The sequence below is a fragment of the Bos grunniens genome, chromosome 11 (genome assembly GCF_055505025.1).
Source record: "Bos grunniens cultivar Pamir isolate PY7600 chromosome 11, Bosgru_T2T1.0, whole genome shotgun sequence".
In the NCBI taxonomy this organism is placed as follows: domain Eukaryota; kingdom Metazoa; phylum Chordata; class Mammalia; order Artiodactyla; family Bovidae; genus Bos; species Bos grunniens.
The window spans coordinates 101,607,119-101,621,843 of NC_141175.1; the positions used below are offsets into that span (position 1 = coordinate 101,607,119).

Here is a 14,725-nt window from a genome sequence, read left to right on the forward strand (position 1 = left end):
AAGAGTTTGCCTGCCATTGCAGGGGACATGGGTTTGATCCCTGATTTGGGAAGATCTCCCGTGCCATGAAGGAACTAAGCCCATATGCTGCAACTGCTGAGCACATGCTCTAGTCCAAGTGGTGGAACTACCGAGCCTGATACCTATCGCCTGTGCTTTGCAACAAGAGAAGCGACGACAATGAGAAGCCCACGTGCCCCAATAAAGACCCAAAAATAAATAGTGAAAAAACAAGTTGGCAGAACTGCAGAGAGGAACAAAGAGGATGATCTGGAAATGACCATCTCTATGTGGACGATGTGTCAGGAAAGGAGCAGAGACGAACTTCTGTGGGCCTTGGGCTGTCTGTCTTACCCCTGGTGACTGCTACATGTGTGCTGACGCTCGCCTTATCATTAGTTTAAAACTGGAATATATGTCTTGCGCATGCTTCCACATGCATGATAAATACAGATCAAAATGCACAGAGAAGTCAAACAAGTCTAATGCTGACCTGGACCCTTTTCACCCGGGATCAAGTCTGATGTGCAGCCATACCTCCTGCTGGGCCCTCTCCTAGTCAGGGCACCCTCCCAGGTCCACCCTGACCTGGAGCCACCTAGACAAGGTGATCTGGACGAGGTGGACTCTCCTGGCAGGTAAGGGCAGGCGGGGGATGGAGAAGGAGGGCCAAGGGACGCCTCCTTGAAAGCACTGCATCTGGTGGTATCATGAGTCAGGCGCTCTGTCTTCCTTCTCTGTGACCTCTTCACCCTGCTGAGACCCCTGCCCCAGGAACTTGACCCCACAGTCCACTTTGACCTTGCACTTCTGGCCAGGGCTTTCACTTGTACAACCAGCATTATCGTTGTTGTTGTTCAGTCTCTCAGTCGTGTCTGACTCTTTGCGACCCCATGGACTGCAGCATGCCAGGTTTCCCTGTCCTTCACTGTCTCCTGGAGCTTGCTCAAACTCATGTCCATTGAGTCAGTGATGCCATCCAGCCATCTCATCCTCTGTCATCCCCTTCTCCTCCTGCCTTCAGTCTTTCCCAGCATCAGGGTCTTTTCCAATGAGTCAGCTCTTTACATGAGGTGGCCCAAGTATTGGAGCTTCAGCTTTAGCATCAGTCCTTCCAATGAATAGTCAGGATTGGTTTTCTTTAGGATTGACTGGTTTGATATCCTTGCAGTCCAAGGGACTCTCAAGAGTCTTTTCCAACACCACAGTGGGACTTGCAAAATGATCAAGCCTTTCTCTCATTCTCTCTCTGAAAAGTGTTCCAATGTGCTGTTCCTCAAAGCAGATGTGAATGGCCATCAGGATGCTGCTTCACAGTGTGAAGCCAAATGCACACCAACCTTCTAGTTATTTAAAAAGGGACAGAAGGTGGGTGAATTTTCTGGAGTTACAAGGGAAAACTTGAAGCTACTATTCATGAATTAATCTAATCTAATCATATTTTCTGAAGACATGACTAGCCATTGACTGTTTAAAACTTGCAAATTTTTTTTTACATAAAGGAAAGATCAAGTATGAAGATTATATGCCTAACTGCCATCTGATAAGTGACAATAAAATATTAACTCTACCCTTTTTTAAAAAAGAAAATAATTCATAAGGATGACTCTAAATTGCTCCATAATGTCAAATCAGAAGAATTCCCAATCAACTAAGTCCCCTCTGGCACACATGGCAACTCAGCCATCAGATATTACCAAGAGCAGAAAGCAGAACAGTGTAAACCCCACCAAATGGCTCTGGGCACAACCCCAGGCCACTCTGGAGGCGACGTGTCTTTACTTTCCATCAGTGCCTCTCGCTGCTCGATCCTGTCCACTCAAGACAAAACCCAACTCCCTCTGAAGAAGCACCCCATCTCCTCAGATCAGCCCAAAGAAACCATGCAGATTTCATCAGGTCTCATCACTCCTTCCCTGGTGGCTCAGACAGTAAAGAATCCACCTGCAATAAGGAAACGTGGGTTCGAGAAGATCCCCTAGGGAAGGGAATGGCAACCCACTCCAATATTCTCGCCTGGAGAATCCCACGGACAGAGAAGCCTGGTGGGCTACAGTTCAAAGGGTTGCAAAGAATCAGACATGACTGAGCATGCACGCGCATACACGCACGCACACACACACACACACACACACACATCACTACTCCAGCCTGGCCCCAAAACCAAGATGAAAACACATTCCTGACTCCTGAGGGCTGAGTGAGAACCAGCCTCTTCCAAGGGCTCTCGGGGGAGACAACCCCTGGCCTCACACACCCTGGACGTGGGCTGAACCACAATGTCAGACGGATGTGGAGTAATGCAAAGGCATCTGCCTTGCAAAGTGAAAAATGCTGGGCCACCACATGCAGTGATCTGCAAAGGAAAATCATGGACAGTGGCTTTGGTCTTCACCCAGTGTCATCAGCAGGGGGGGAGTGGCCTCTGAGTAAAAGCATGACCCAGAACAATGTGAGGTCCTGGCTGTAAGCAAAGCTGGGCTAAGCACCCAGGGGGGCGAGCTACCCACAGAGCAAGGCCATGGCGCTCCCAGGTAGGCATGGCTAAGAAGCGGCCACCATGGTCCTCCAGTATCAGCTCAGCCCATGATTTCCCATGACCAGGAACCTAGGGCAGGCTGCTACCCTCCCCATCAGTGCCCTAGCCGTACAACCGCCTGTGTGTGGGAACGGGGGTGATGGGGGCTGAGCGGTTTGGTGGGGCTTGTTGGGAGGAGACAGAAGAGAGGATATTTTATCCCCAGTAGTCACAAAGGATGCTCCTGGTACAGCGTGCTTCCAGGCCAGACTCTGTGGGGATAAATGCTGGTGTGGCAGGAGGTGGAAGGCTGGCCAGACACCTTCCCTCCAGGGGCCCTGCAGCAGTCGAGTGCTGCTCTGTGAGTCAGAGCATCCTGATGCGGGTACCAGAGAGCCAGAGAGGCTCAGGAGGAGAGGAGGGGAGTATGAGGGAAGGAAGGAGGGAGTGAAGGAGGGAGGGGGAGAGAGAGGAGGGAGAGGGAAGGGAGGCACACCCACGGCACCACCCCATTCCATGCCCCAAGCGGCTCTGTGGGCTGCAGAGCTCGCCCTTCTGCCCAGATCCTCCTTGCCCCCAAGGTCCTCCTGGTCCAACATCTTTGAAGAGTATTTCACTCCCCCCACCCCCACGGTCATCCCTGTCACTGAACCCTCGCCACCAGCAAATGTCACACCTACTGCATCCCAGTCACACCTCCAGGGATCCCCAAACTCCGGCCCGCCTCCAGCCATCTGGTGCACACGCCTACACCTGCTCCCGGGGGACCCTGTCTTCCTCTGCAGGTGTCCGTCAGCCTCCACAGAGGCTTTGAGCTCTGACAACTGTGTCGTGGGTGCGTGGCTTCCGGGCGGTTTCCGGGACAGTGGAGGGTGGGGACGCACCGTGGCCCCTGTCTCAGGTCTTACGCATTCCAGGATGACACACTCCTGCCCCTGTCCTTTGTCTGGAAGCACCTGGGGCTAGGCCTTGGCCTGGTCAGGACTCCTCGACCCTCCTCACACGCAGACCCTGCAGACCCGCAGCGCCCCAACTCTGAGACCCGAATGGGAAAGAGGATCACACATACTGGCAAAGGCCATCTGGGCAGAAACTCACCGGTAAGTGCCCGAGGAGAGGCGTGATGCTGTCAGAAACATAGAGGATGCTGCCATCCGTCGTCACGGCAATGATGAAGCCATCCAAGGCCTGCGAAAAACGCAATAGGTGAAGGCTCTTCCGTCATGCTTTTATGCAGAGGGGATCACTGGAGCCAAGGACCCTGGGTTACAACAACGACTTCGTTTCATAACTCTTTGAATATTTCCGCGACTAACCTCACAGCATTTTTTTTTTTTCTTGGTCTTGCACACAAGTCGATTTCTTACATAGAACTTGTCTAACCCAGGCGAAATGGTTGCAAAGCATGAAAGGGCTGAGTGGAAAATGGGACCCACGGTATCATGAAATACATTCAGCGTGGAAACTACCTGAGTACATTTACTGCTAAGTGTGCATTTGGGGTGAATCAGAAATATCACAACTGCCATTAAAAGGTGTCAGTGAAGAGCTCACGATCCCTGTTCTCCATCCCCTACACCACTTTGAGGTCAGTGGTAAACATTTACTAAAAGATACAGGAGCTCATGGGCTTCTCCCATGGTGGGGCCAGTGGCAAAGAATCTGCCTGCTATCTCAGGAGACACAAGAGACATGGGTTCGATCCTTGGATGGGAAAGATCCCCTAGAGAAGAGAATCGCAATCCGCTCCAGTATTCTTGCTTGGAGAATTCCATGGACAGAGGAGCCAAGCGGGCCACAGTCCATGGAGTTGAAAAACAGTCAGAACGACTGAGCTACTCACACACACACACAGGAGCTCACAGAGGCATTAAAAACAGAAAGTGTGCCTGCTGGTCCATTGCCATAGAAAGACGACCTGAAGGAACCCTTTATAAAGAACGTTCACATCAATCCACCAAAGCGGAAAGGAAGGGCTGATGGGGAAAGGCTGGATTACTTGACTAGGTCCACGAGAAGAGTCATCCCTCAGTGTCCATGGGGGGCTTGTCCCACGACCCCTGCAGACACCAAGTCCCACAGATGCTCAAGTCCCCCAGAGTTGCCCCCGTATCTACGGGCCCTGCATTCTGGGATTCAGCCAACCGTGGGTGTGAAACCCACAGACACGGAAGGCCAACTGTATTTCAGCATGTCTGGAAAATTCATTTGTTTAGAAGTTTTGACTGAGTGCCTGCTGTGGGTTAGATGCACTGCCCTCGGAGCCCATGAGAGAGCAGACAGAGGCCCTCTGCGTTTTCTCAGAGTCACCGGCTGTTTGGTTTTCGGGTTCCTAATCAGGTGCTCACAATGCTTTCACATGTCACCCAGAAAGGTGATTTCTAAATTTCAGACTCTGTCCAGCAGAGAACGGGGTCATCCAGGCAACTCACCATACTGGCCTGCCACGGAAAGGGAAGAGATGAAAAACAAAAGCTTTCTCCCCACAAACAGATATTCGAGGACATAAGACGCTCACGCAGGCGGTCGCTATAAGCTATCACTGCTGCCTCGCTGACTGTACAGTTGAAATAGCATCAAGCACAAATGTGTGGATTCTTCTACTTTGGGGGGAAAAAATTCCCAAAGTGAAGTATGTGTTTAGAAAGTTCTGGAAACATTTTGCATACCCTCAGCTCGATCTTCCCAGGGTGTTACTGATCTTCTGTGCAGCCAAGAGAGCATGGATTCTTTCAGGGTAGGAGGGTGCAGCTGGGTGCCTGGCAGCAGGAACCAGAAGCAGTCCAGAAGTGTGCAGAGAAAGGCACCACCATCAGCACACACCATGTGGGAGAGAGTTCTTTTCACTGGGAAAATGACTACTAGGGTCGCTGACTGTTTAACACTTAGGTTCTGCAGGGTTGGGAAGAATCCCCTGGAGGAGGAAATGGCAACTCACTCCAGTATTCTTTCCTGGAGAATACCATGGACAGAGAAGCCTGGTGGCCTACAGTCCATAGAGTTGCACAGAGTCAAACACGACTGAAGTGACTTCTTAGCACACGGCACACACTGCAGGATTTAAGACTGAAACATCTATTAAGGCACATTTCTTAAGTGGACCCCATTCTCTTCGATTATATCTGTGGTTTTCAACTGGGGGCAACTCTGCCCCACTGGGGACATCTGGCAATGTCTAGAGACCTTTCTGGCCATCACTTCTAGGGTGGGCACTGTAGGCCTCTAGTGGGTAGAGGCCAAGGATGCTTTGAAATATCCCATCTACAATACACAGCATGTCCCTACCACAAGGAATGATCAGGTCCAAAACGCTAATTGCACTGAGATGGAGAAATCTTGGGCCAGATTTACCAGTCATGGTGAACACCAAAGTACATCCTGATTTTGTGTTCAGTCGCTCAGTTGTGTCTGACTCTTTTGCGACCCCATGGACTGTAGCCCGCCAGGCTCCTCTGTCCATGGGATTCTCCAGGCAAGAATACTGGAGTGGGTTGCCATGCCCTCCTCCAGAGGATCTTCCTGACTCAGAATCGAAGTTGCATCACCTGCGACTCCAGCATCAGCGGGAGGATTATTTACCTGCTGAGCCACCTGGGAAGCCGCAATATTCTGGTGACCTTTATTTCTTTTCCATTTAAGTATTTTTTCTAAATTAAAAGAAATCATATTAGCAGCGCTCCTGGAGGTGAATTTTTCTAAGAGGTGGAGGCATTGTGGATGACGTCAGCGGGACCGTTTTGGAAACAGCAGATTGAAATACTGGGAAAAGCAGAAGCAGTCTAAATTCTCTTCTTGCACAGTGAGCCCATGCCCTCTTGAATTTATAAAGCAAGTGGGTGGTAAAAAGCAGGAGGTATTTATGGATGGAAGATAACGCTCATCAGCCCATTGGCATTTTCCATCAAACGCACAAGGATTATGCTGAGTCACTGCATTAAGAAGGCTTGTGATGGTTTCAGAAGTCCCACTGGCAGCCTTTGAGAGTGACTCAACAGGACATGATTAAAAAGCGGCCTGCCCCTCTTGTTGAAATGGGGACTCTGGAAGGAGCTTCAGTGGACACCCAAGATTCCGTAACGGCCCAAGTTTCACACCTGCCACACCCCAGATGGAAATGAGACGACCCCTCTCTGCCAATCCCTAGTTCTGACAGAATGCTTCTTGTCTTCTCTGGGACAACCTCTGGGCTAAGAGAAAAGATGGCTGTAGCTTTTCTGAACAAAATTCAGAAACATCGCATATTCCGTAACTGCCTGTCAACGAGAGTGTCCTTCCCTTTGAATTGACTTGTTCTAACGCTTGTGGCCACCATCTCGGGCAGCTTTCACGGGACCAGCTTGGCTGGCTGCAACCAAGTCGCTTTCGTTCTTTCAAGTCCCACAATGGTATGAGTTCTCCTGGAGTCTGGTTTGGGGCCTTTCTGGGAGAAGAAGAAGGAAGCGGGGATTCACACTCAGATGACACCAGCAGTGCCATTCCCTGGGGTCTGACGGGCTCTGTCCTGGATTTCATCTTCATTTAAAGAAGGAAACTCCTAGTTATGAAGACACGGCATCCGGATTCCTCATGCTCCCTGCAGTGGCTCTGAATAAGGGAGGGGGATGTGCAGCTGGGATGGGATGCATCCTATGGAGAAGCTGCATCCTGGAAAATGAGAGCATCATCCCATGGGGACCATCACAAGGAAGGCACAGGAGGCTCCTGTCACCCATCACCTGGTCTGTGACTCCTGAGGAGCAACAGGGTGGAAGAGGAGCCTAAGACAGTCAGAGACAAATCTAAAGTTCTAGTTGGAGGGTCTCCCAGATGCCTCAAAGATGCAGTTTACCCAGAACGCCTGCTTGCTGTACAGGCTTAATTTGGGGTCCACTTCACTTATGTAGCATGAGTTCCTTTAGACTGGCTTCAAAGAGTCTACACTAGGAGCAGAGGAAAGTGCATAATGCATATCCATACACATCTAAACTCTTCTTTTTCTAGAAATTTCAGCCTTCTAAATCTCAGTTCAGCCCCAATTTTCATCTTTAAAATAAAGACTGTTATAAGAGAAAAGGAAGGACACTACATAATAACCAAGGGACCAGTCCAAGAAGATACCACAACGGTAAACATATATGCACACAATACAGAAGCACCTCAATATATAAGGCGAATGTCAGCAAACAGAAAAGGAGAAATGGGCAGTAACACAGTAAGAGTGGGGACTTAACACTTCACTGACATCAACAGACAGATCATCCACATGGAAAATCGATAAGGAAGTATGAGCCTTAAATAACACATTAGACTAGGTGGACAGAATTGGTGATTACAGAGTACTCCATCCAAAAGCAGCAGAGTACAATTTTGTTCCAAGGCCACTTGGAACATTCTCCAGGACTGACCACATGCTGGGCTACAGAGTGAACCTCGGCAAACTTAAGAAAACTGAAATCCTGTCAAACATCTTTTCTGACCACAACGCCATGAGATCAGAAATCAACTAGATACACACACACACACACACACACACACACAACCCTGCAAAAAAACACAAATACAGGGAAACTAAAAAATCTGCTACTAAACAGCCAGTGGATCATTGAAGAAATCAAAGAGGAAATAAAAAATACCTAAAGACAAATGAAAATGAAAACACAACAATCTAAAAACCTATGGGACTCGGCAAAAGCAGTTTGAAGAGGGAAATTCATAGAGATATGAGCTTACCTCCAGAAACAATAAAAATCTCAAATAAACAACCTAACCTTACATCTCAATGGACAGTAGTTTAAGCAAACTTCAGGAGACGGTGAAGGACAGGGAAGCATAGTGTGCTGCAGTTCATGGGGTCACAAAGAGTCAGACACGACTGAGTGGCTGAACAACAACCACCTCACACCTAAAGCAACTAGAGACAGAACAAATACCCCCAAAGCTGACAGAAGGAAAGCAATCATAAAGACCAGAGCAGAAATAAACAAGATAGAGAATAAGGAAACAACAGAAAAGATCAATGAAACTAAAAGCCCGTTCTTTGCACAGATAAACAAAACCTATAAACCTTTAGCCAGATTCATCAAGTGAAAAAGGGAGAGGGACCAAGGCAATAAAATCAGAAATGCAAAAGAAGAAGTTACAACTGACTCCATTGAAATACAGGCCACCATGAGACTACTATAAGAAACTACATTTTTAACCTTTTAAAAATCTTGTTTCCTCAAACACCTTTGATACCTTGAAATTCCCTTGGGGGCAGGGAGGGTAGAATGTGCCACAGGTTTCCAAGAGTGTTATGTGCTATAGGGTTATATGTTTTAATTACTTTTCCCTAAGAATTAGGAGATAAAACGATTTCTGTGAAATAGCATAATGATACATTAATTCAACCTTGTATATCACAAGCTGCTCTAAATTTAACATACTTAAAATGCATTGCTTCTGGAGAAAGTTCTGTATTTTCTTTAAATATAGTTCACATGCAGATTTAAGTATCTTTCATCTCATGAAAATGTTCATTAATGCACTTATATTTCATAATATTTGGACAGCTTCATTCTGGCATTTTCTTACTCGAGTAACTTTCTGTTTTCTGCAGTTAATCTATGTAAATTAAAGTTTATATCAGTCTTATATAGGCACAGAAGATGAGATCTAGAAAGCTGGAGCTCAAAGAGTCACCTTCTAATACCCTGCCAGGAACCAGTGACACAGCCAGCATCTAACTTCTTTTGACTGAATCCATCCACCCCAGCTTTCTTCTTCTGCTTCAAGGGCTCAGACACACCACCTCTGGGGCTTTCTCTATGTCCACCATGGTATCTGAACACTCCAGGTCTTATCCCTAGTTTAGAAGTCAGAACCAGCTGGATGTTTTTGCAGTGATTTATCCTCGTCTGGATAAGGATAGCATATAGAAAAGCAGAGACATTACTTTGCCAACAAAGGTCCATCTAGTCAAGGCTATGGTTTTTCCAGTGGTCATGTATGGATGTGAGAGTTGGACTGTGAAGAAGGCTGAGCGCCGAAGAATTGATGCTTTTGAACTGTGATGTTGGAGAAGACTCTTGAGAGTCCCTTGGACTGCAAGGAGACCCTACCAGTCCATTCTGAAGGAGATCAGCCCTGGGATTTCTTTGGAAGGAATGATGCTAAAGCTGAAACTCTAGTACTTTGGCCACCTCATGCGAAGAGTTGACTCATTGGAAAAGACTCTGATGCTGGGAGGGATTGGGGGCAGGAGGAGAAGGGGACGACAGAGGATGAGATGGCTGGATGGCATCACTGACTGGATGGACATGAGTTTAAGTGAACTCCGGGAGTTGGTGATGGACAGGGAGGCCTGGCATGCTGTGATTCATGGGGTTGCAGAGAGTCGGACACGACTGAGTGACTGAACTGAACTGAACTGATCCTCGTCTGGGCTTCCCCAGTGGCTCAATGGTAAAGAACTCGCCTGCCAGTGCAGGAAACACAAGATACACGGGTTTGATCCCTGGGTCAGAAGATTCCCTAGAGGAGGGCAGGGCAACTCACTCCAGTATTCTTGCCTGGAGAATCCTCATGGACAGAGAAGCCTGAAGGGCTACAGTCCATGGGGTTGCAAAGAGTTGGACATGACTGAAATGACTTAGCACACAGCACATCCTCATCTGTCCTGAGAAGTCTCACCCCTAGAGACACATGAGGCAGGCCAGGCACTCAGATCAGCCAGACTTCCTCCAATTCAGCCCAGCAGATGGGCACAAGCAATAACCTTTCAGAGAAAGAAATGTGCATTTCTCCACACAGAGAGAGTACACTCTGGGGGTGCTGGGGGCATGGCCATGTATGGTTGATACCATACACCATATTGATGAAACAGGACTTCAAGTTAAAAACATAATTTTAAAAGAAGACTTTTGCTTTCAAAATGTGTCCTACCAAGAATATATAATTGTTGCATTGGGCTTCCCTGGTGGCTCTGAGGGCAAAGAATCTGCCTGCAATGAGGGAGACCAGGGTTCGATCCCTGGGTCGGGAAGACCTCCTGGAAAAGAGAATGGCTACCCACTCCAGTATTCTTGCCTGGAGAAGTCTATGGACAGAGGAGCCTGGTGGGCTACAGTCCATGGGGGTCACAAAGGGTCGGACACAATAGCACACAGGCATATGCATATATATATTCTACATAAATACCCTCACTCTCCCTACTGCTGCTCCTTCCCTGCCCGGTTCCCCTGTTAGGTGTCCTCTGGTTGGGAGGCTGGAGTGGGTCTGCCCTGCAGTCACCATGGCAACAGGACACATTCACATTGAGTTTGGGGATTCTGGCTTTTCCTGCCCAACTCAGTAGCCAAAACACACACCACAGCAGGCAGATTTTTTTCAAGAGTCTGTCTGTTCCCAGCCTTCCTTTCAGGGTCAAGAACAGTTGTTTACTTCGGGCACAGGGTCTTATCTGGAACAAGCAGCTACATTTTAATCCACAACCCATCAAGCTAATTGAAACATGCATCTCACCTCCAACATCAGCTGGGTGAATTCTTCATTACTGAGGAATGAAGGCTTCCAGTCCGGCTGAATGTCACAGATTTCAGTTTGCGCTGAGACTTCTAAAAAAAAAAGCACAAACAAGCTTTTAGACGGAAAGACACCTAGAAACTGGAATTAAGAAATGACACACGTGTTATTTCTATGCAATTTCGTATAAATGTGTAGTTTAATAAAAGAAGCTGATATAAGGACATATGCCACTCTGATCTCCAAGGATGGGGTACAGTGGAGATAACAGACCCTTGATGTTTTCTCCTTTTGACCTTTAATGAGGTCTCTGGGGAGACAGCACCCCACCCTCTGCACTGGGGATAGTGCCTGCGATTAGCACATGGTACCTTGCCCTTGAATTTCTACGTGACAAAGCCCATCAGCAGCAGCCGAAGTCAGGTAGTTGCCACCTGAGCTTTCCTGGTGGCTCAGTCTGTAAAGAATCCACCTGCCGTGCGGGAGACGGGGGTTCCATCCCTGAATGGAGAAAGATGCCCTAGAGAAGGAAAGGGCAACCTACTCCAGTTACCAAGGCAACAGGAACAAGGACAGGGGTAGAGGGGCATGTCCTTAAGCTGCTTCTTCATGGTCTAGGCGAAACAAAATACTTCAGTGAGCTGGGATTTTAAAAATTCCAGAAACATCTTTTTTTTTTTTTTTTTAATTTTTTTATTGTTACTGTCTTTTCTTCTTCTTCTTTTTTTTTTTTATTTTTTCTATTTTTATTTTATTTTTAAACTTTACATAATTGTATTAGTTTTGCCAAATATCAAAATGAATCCGCCACGGGTATACATGTGTTCCCCATCCCGAACCCTCCTCCCTCCTCCCTCCCCATACCATCCCTCTGGGCCGTCCCAGTGCACCAGCCCCAAGCATCCAGCATCGTGCATCGAACCTGGACTGGCAACTCGTTTCCTACATGATATTTTACATATTTCAATGCCACTCTCCCAAATCTTCCCAGAAACATCTTAAGGCACGAAGTTCCTAACCTACTGCGTTTGTGCAGATTGCAATGTATGTCTCAGCACTTCCAATTACTGAAGTATAATTCGTTATACAAATACCTGCTGCTCAGTTGCTTTGAAGGCCAGAATTTACTTTTCCTAAAACCTTCTGGGGTTAATCTGTACTTTGCCCCTTTCAAGTAACTACGTTTTTCACAAGATGTTATTCGTATTTGTAAATCTAAGTCACTGGTCGACACAAGACTCTGTAAACACTCTCATTTTCCTGTCCTTTTGTGTTTTTTTTTCTTTATAATAGTTGATAGAAATTGTTTTTTTTCCTATTCATGATTTAGAAGAATTTCTTTGTGCTTCACAGCTTGGTAATTTTGTGTAAATTCTTAGCATTTTTGTCAAGTTTGGGAAAACATCAATCAAGTTTCTTTCCTAGAAGAACTGCAAAATTTCAGGGCATTTCACCTTTTTTTTTTTTTGTTCACTGACTAACCTGCAATGCTCTTGCTTTGTTTTTTAATTTTTATATAATTAAAAATAATTTTTTTTTATGTGGACCATTTTTAAAGTCTTTACAGAATTTGTTACGATATTACTTCTGTTTATGTTTTGGTTTTTTGACTACAAGGCGTGTAGGATCTTAGCTCCCCGACCAGGGATGGACCCCACACCCACTGCATTGGAAGCTAACGTCTTCACCACTGGATTACAGGGAAGTCCACAACTTTTATACAGTTTTTAAAAGTGACTTTCCACTTACAATTATTTTAAAATCTTGGCTATATTCCACACATTGTATAGCACAACCACCAGTTTGTTCTCTTTATCTGTGAGCCAGCTTCTTTCTTGTTATATTCACCAGTTTGTTGTATTTTTTTAGACTCTCTATATAAGTGATATCATACAGTATTTGTCTTTCTCCATCTGAATTATTTCACTTAGTATAATGACCTCCAAGTCCATCCATATCACTGTGTGCTAACTCGCTTCAATACTGTCCAACTCTTTGCAGCCTTATGGACTGTAGCCCGCCAGGCTCCTCTGTCTATGGGATCCTCCAGGCAAGAATACTAGAGTGGGTTGCATGCCCTCCTCCACGGGATCTTCCCAACCCAGGGCTCGAACGCACATCTCCTACATCTCCTGCATCGGCAGGCGGGTTCTTTACCACTAGCACCACCTGGGAAGCCCCCATATTGCTGCAAATGGCATGATTTCATTCTTTCTTGTGGCTGAGTAATCGCCTGTTGTGTATATGTGCACGTATTCTTTATTCATTCATCTGCCGATGAACACTTCAGTAGTTCCCAGGGATTCTAGCTCCCTGACCAGGGATTAAACCTGCACCTCCTGCATTAGAAAGCAGTCTTAACCACTGGACTGCCAGGGAAATCCAAACAATTCAGTGTCATAATCAAATCTCTGATTTTTCTCAGAGATGGCTGAGGAATAGGAAGGGGAGACCACTTTCACAATAGAATGGGAAAGACTAGAGATCTCTTCAAGAAAATTAAAGATACCAAGAGACCATTTCATGCAAAGATGAGCACAATAAAGGACAAAAATGGTATGGATCTAATAGAAGTAGAAGATATTAAGAAGAGGTGGCAAGAATACACAGAAGAACTATACAAAAAAGATCTTCATGACCCAGATAATCATGATGGTGTCATCATTCACTTAGAGCCAGACATCCTGGAATGTGAAGTCAAGTGGGCCCTAGGAAGCATCACCGTGAACAAAGCTAGTGGAGAGGATGGAATTCCAGTTGAGCTATTTAAGATCCTAGAAGATGATGCTGTGAAAGTGCTGCACTCAATATGCCAGCAAATTTGAAAACTCAGCAGTGGCCACAGGACTGGAAAAGGTCAGTTTTCACTCCAATCCCAAAGAAAGGCAATACCAAAGAATGCTCAAACTACCCCACAATTGAACTCATCTCACACGCTAGTAAAGTAATGCTCAAAATTATCCAAGCCAGGCTTCAGCAGTATGTGAACTATGAACTTCCAGATGTTCAAGCCGGATTTAGAAAAGGCAGAGGAACCAGAGATGAATTGGCCAACATCCGATGAATCATCAAAAAAGCAAGAGAGTTCCAGAAAAACATGTATTTCTGCTTTATTGACTATGCCAAAGCCTTTGACTGTGTGGATCACAATAAATTGCAGAAAATCCTTAAAGAGGTGGGAATACCAGATCACCTGACCTACTTTCTGAGAAATCTGTATGCAGGTCAAGAAGCAACAGTTAAAACTGGACATGGAACAACAGACTGGTTCCAAATAGGGAAAGGAGGACATCAAGGCTGTATAGTGTCACCCTGCTTATTTAACTTATATACAGAGTACATCATGAGAAATGCCAGGCTGGATGAAGCACAAGCTGGAATCAGGATTGCCAGGAGAAATATCAATAACCTCAGATATGCAGATGACATCACCCTTATGGAAGAAAGTGAAGAAGAACTAAAGAGCCTCTTGATGAAAGTGAAAGAGGAGAGTGAAAAAGTTGGCTTAAAACTCAATATTCAGAAAACTAAGATCATGTCATCTGGTCCCATCACTTCATGGTGAATAGACGGGGAAACAGTGGCAGGCTTTATTTTTTTGGGCTCAAAAATCACTGCAGATGGTGACTGCAGCCATGAAATTAAAAGATTCTTGCTGCTTGGAAGAAAAGCTATGATCAACCTAGACAGCATATTAAAAAGCAGAGACATTACTTTGCCAACAAA

General features: G+C 46.3%; 1 protein-coding gene across 5 annotated transcripts in view; it reads right to left on the reverse strand.

Moving 5' to 3' along the window:
- NPAS2 (neuronal PAS domain protein 2) overlaps positions 1–14,725 on the reverse strand; it is a 199,093-nt gene that overhangs the window by 72,065 nt on the left and 112,303 nt on the right. For all 5 annotated transcript variants that reach the window (XR_015137371.1, XM_086327933.1, XM_086327932.1 and 2 more), the window contains exons 4-5: positions 11,000–11,091; positions 3,617–3,706 (exon numbers count right to left, since the gene is read on the reverse strand). Coding sequence is in view for 4 of the 5 variants with exons in the window: in XM_086327933.1 (XP_086184059.1) it covers positions 3,617–3,706; positions 11,000–11,091 (182 nt within the window). In the remaining variant the exon portion in view is untranslated. The remainder of the gene's footprint in view (positions 1–3,616; positions 3,707–10,999; positions 11,092–14,725) is intronic.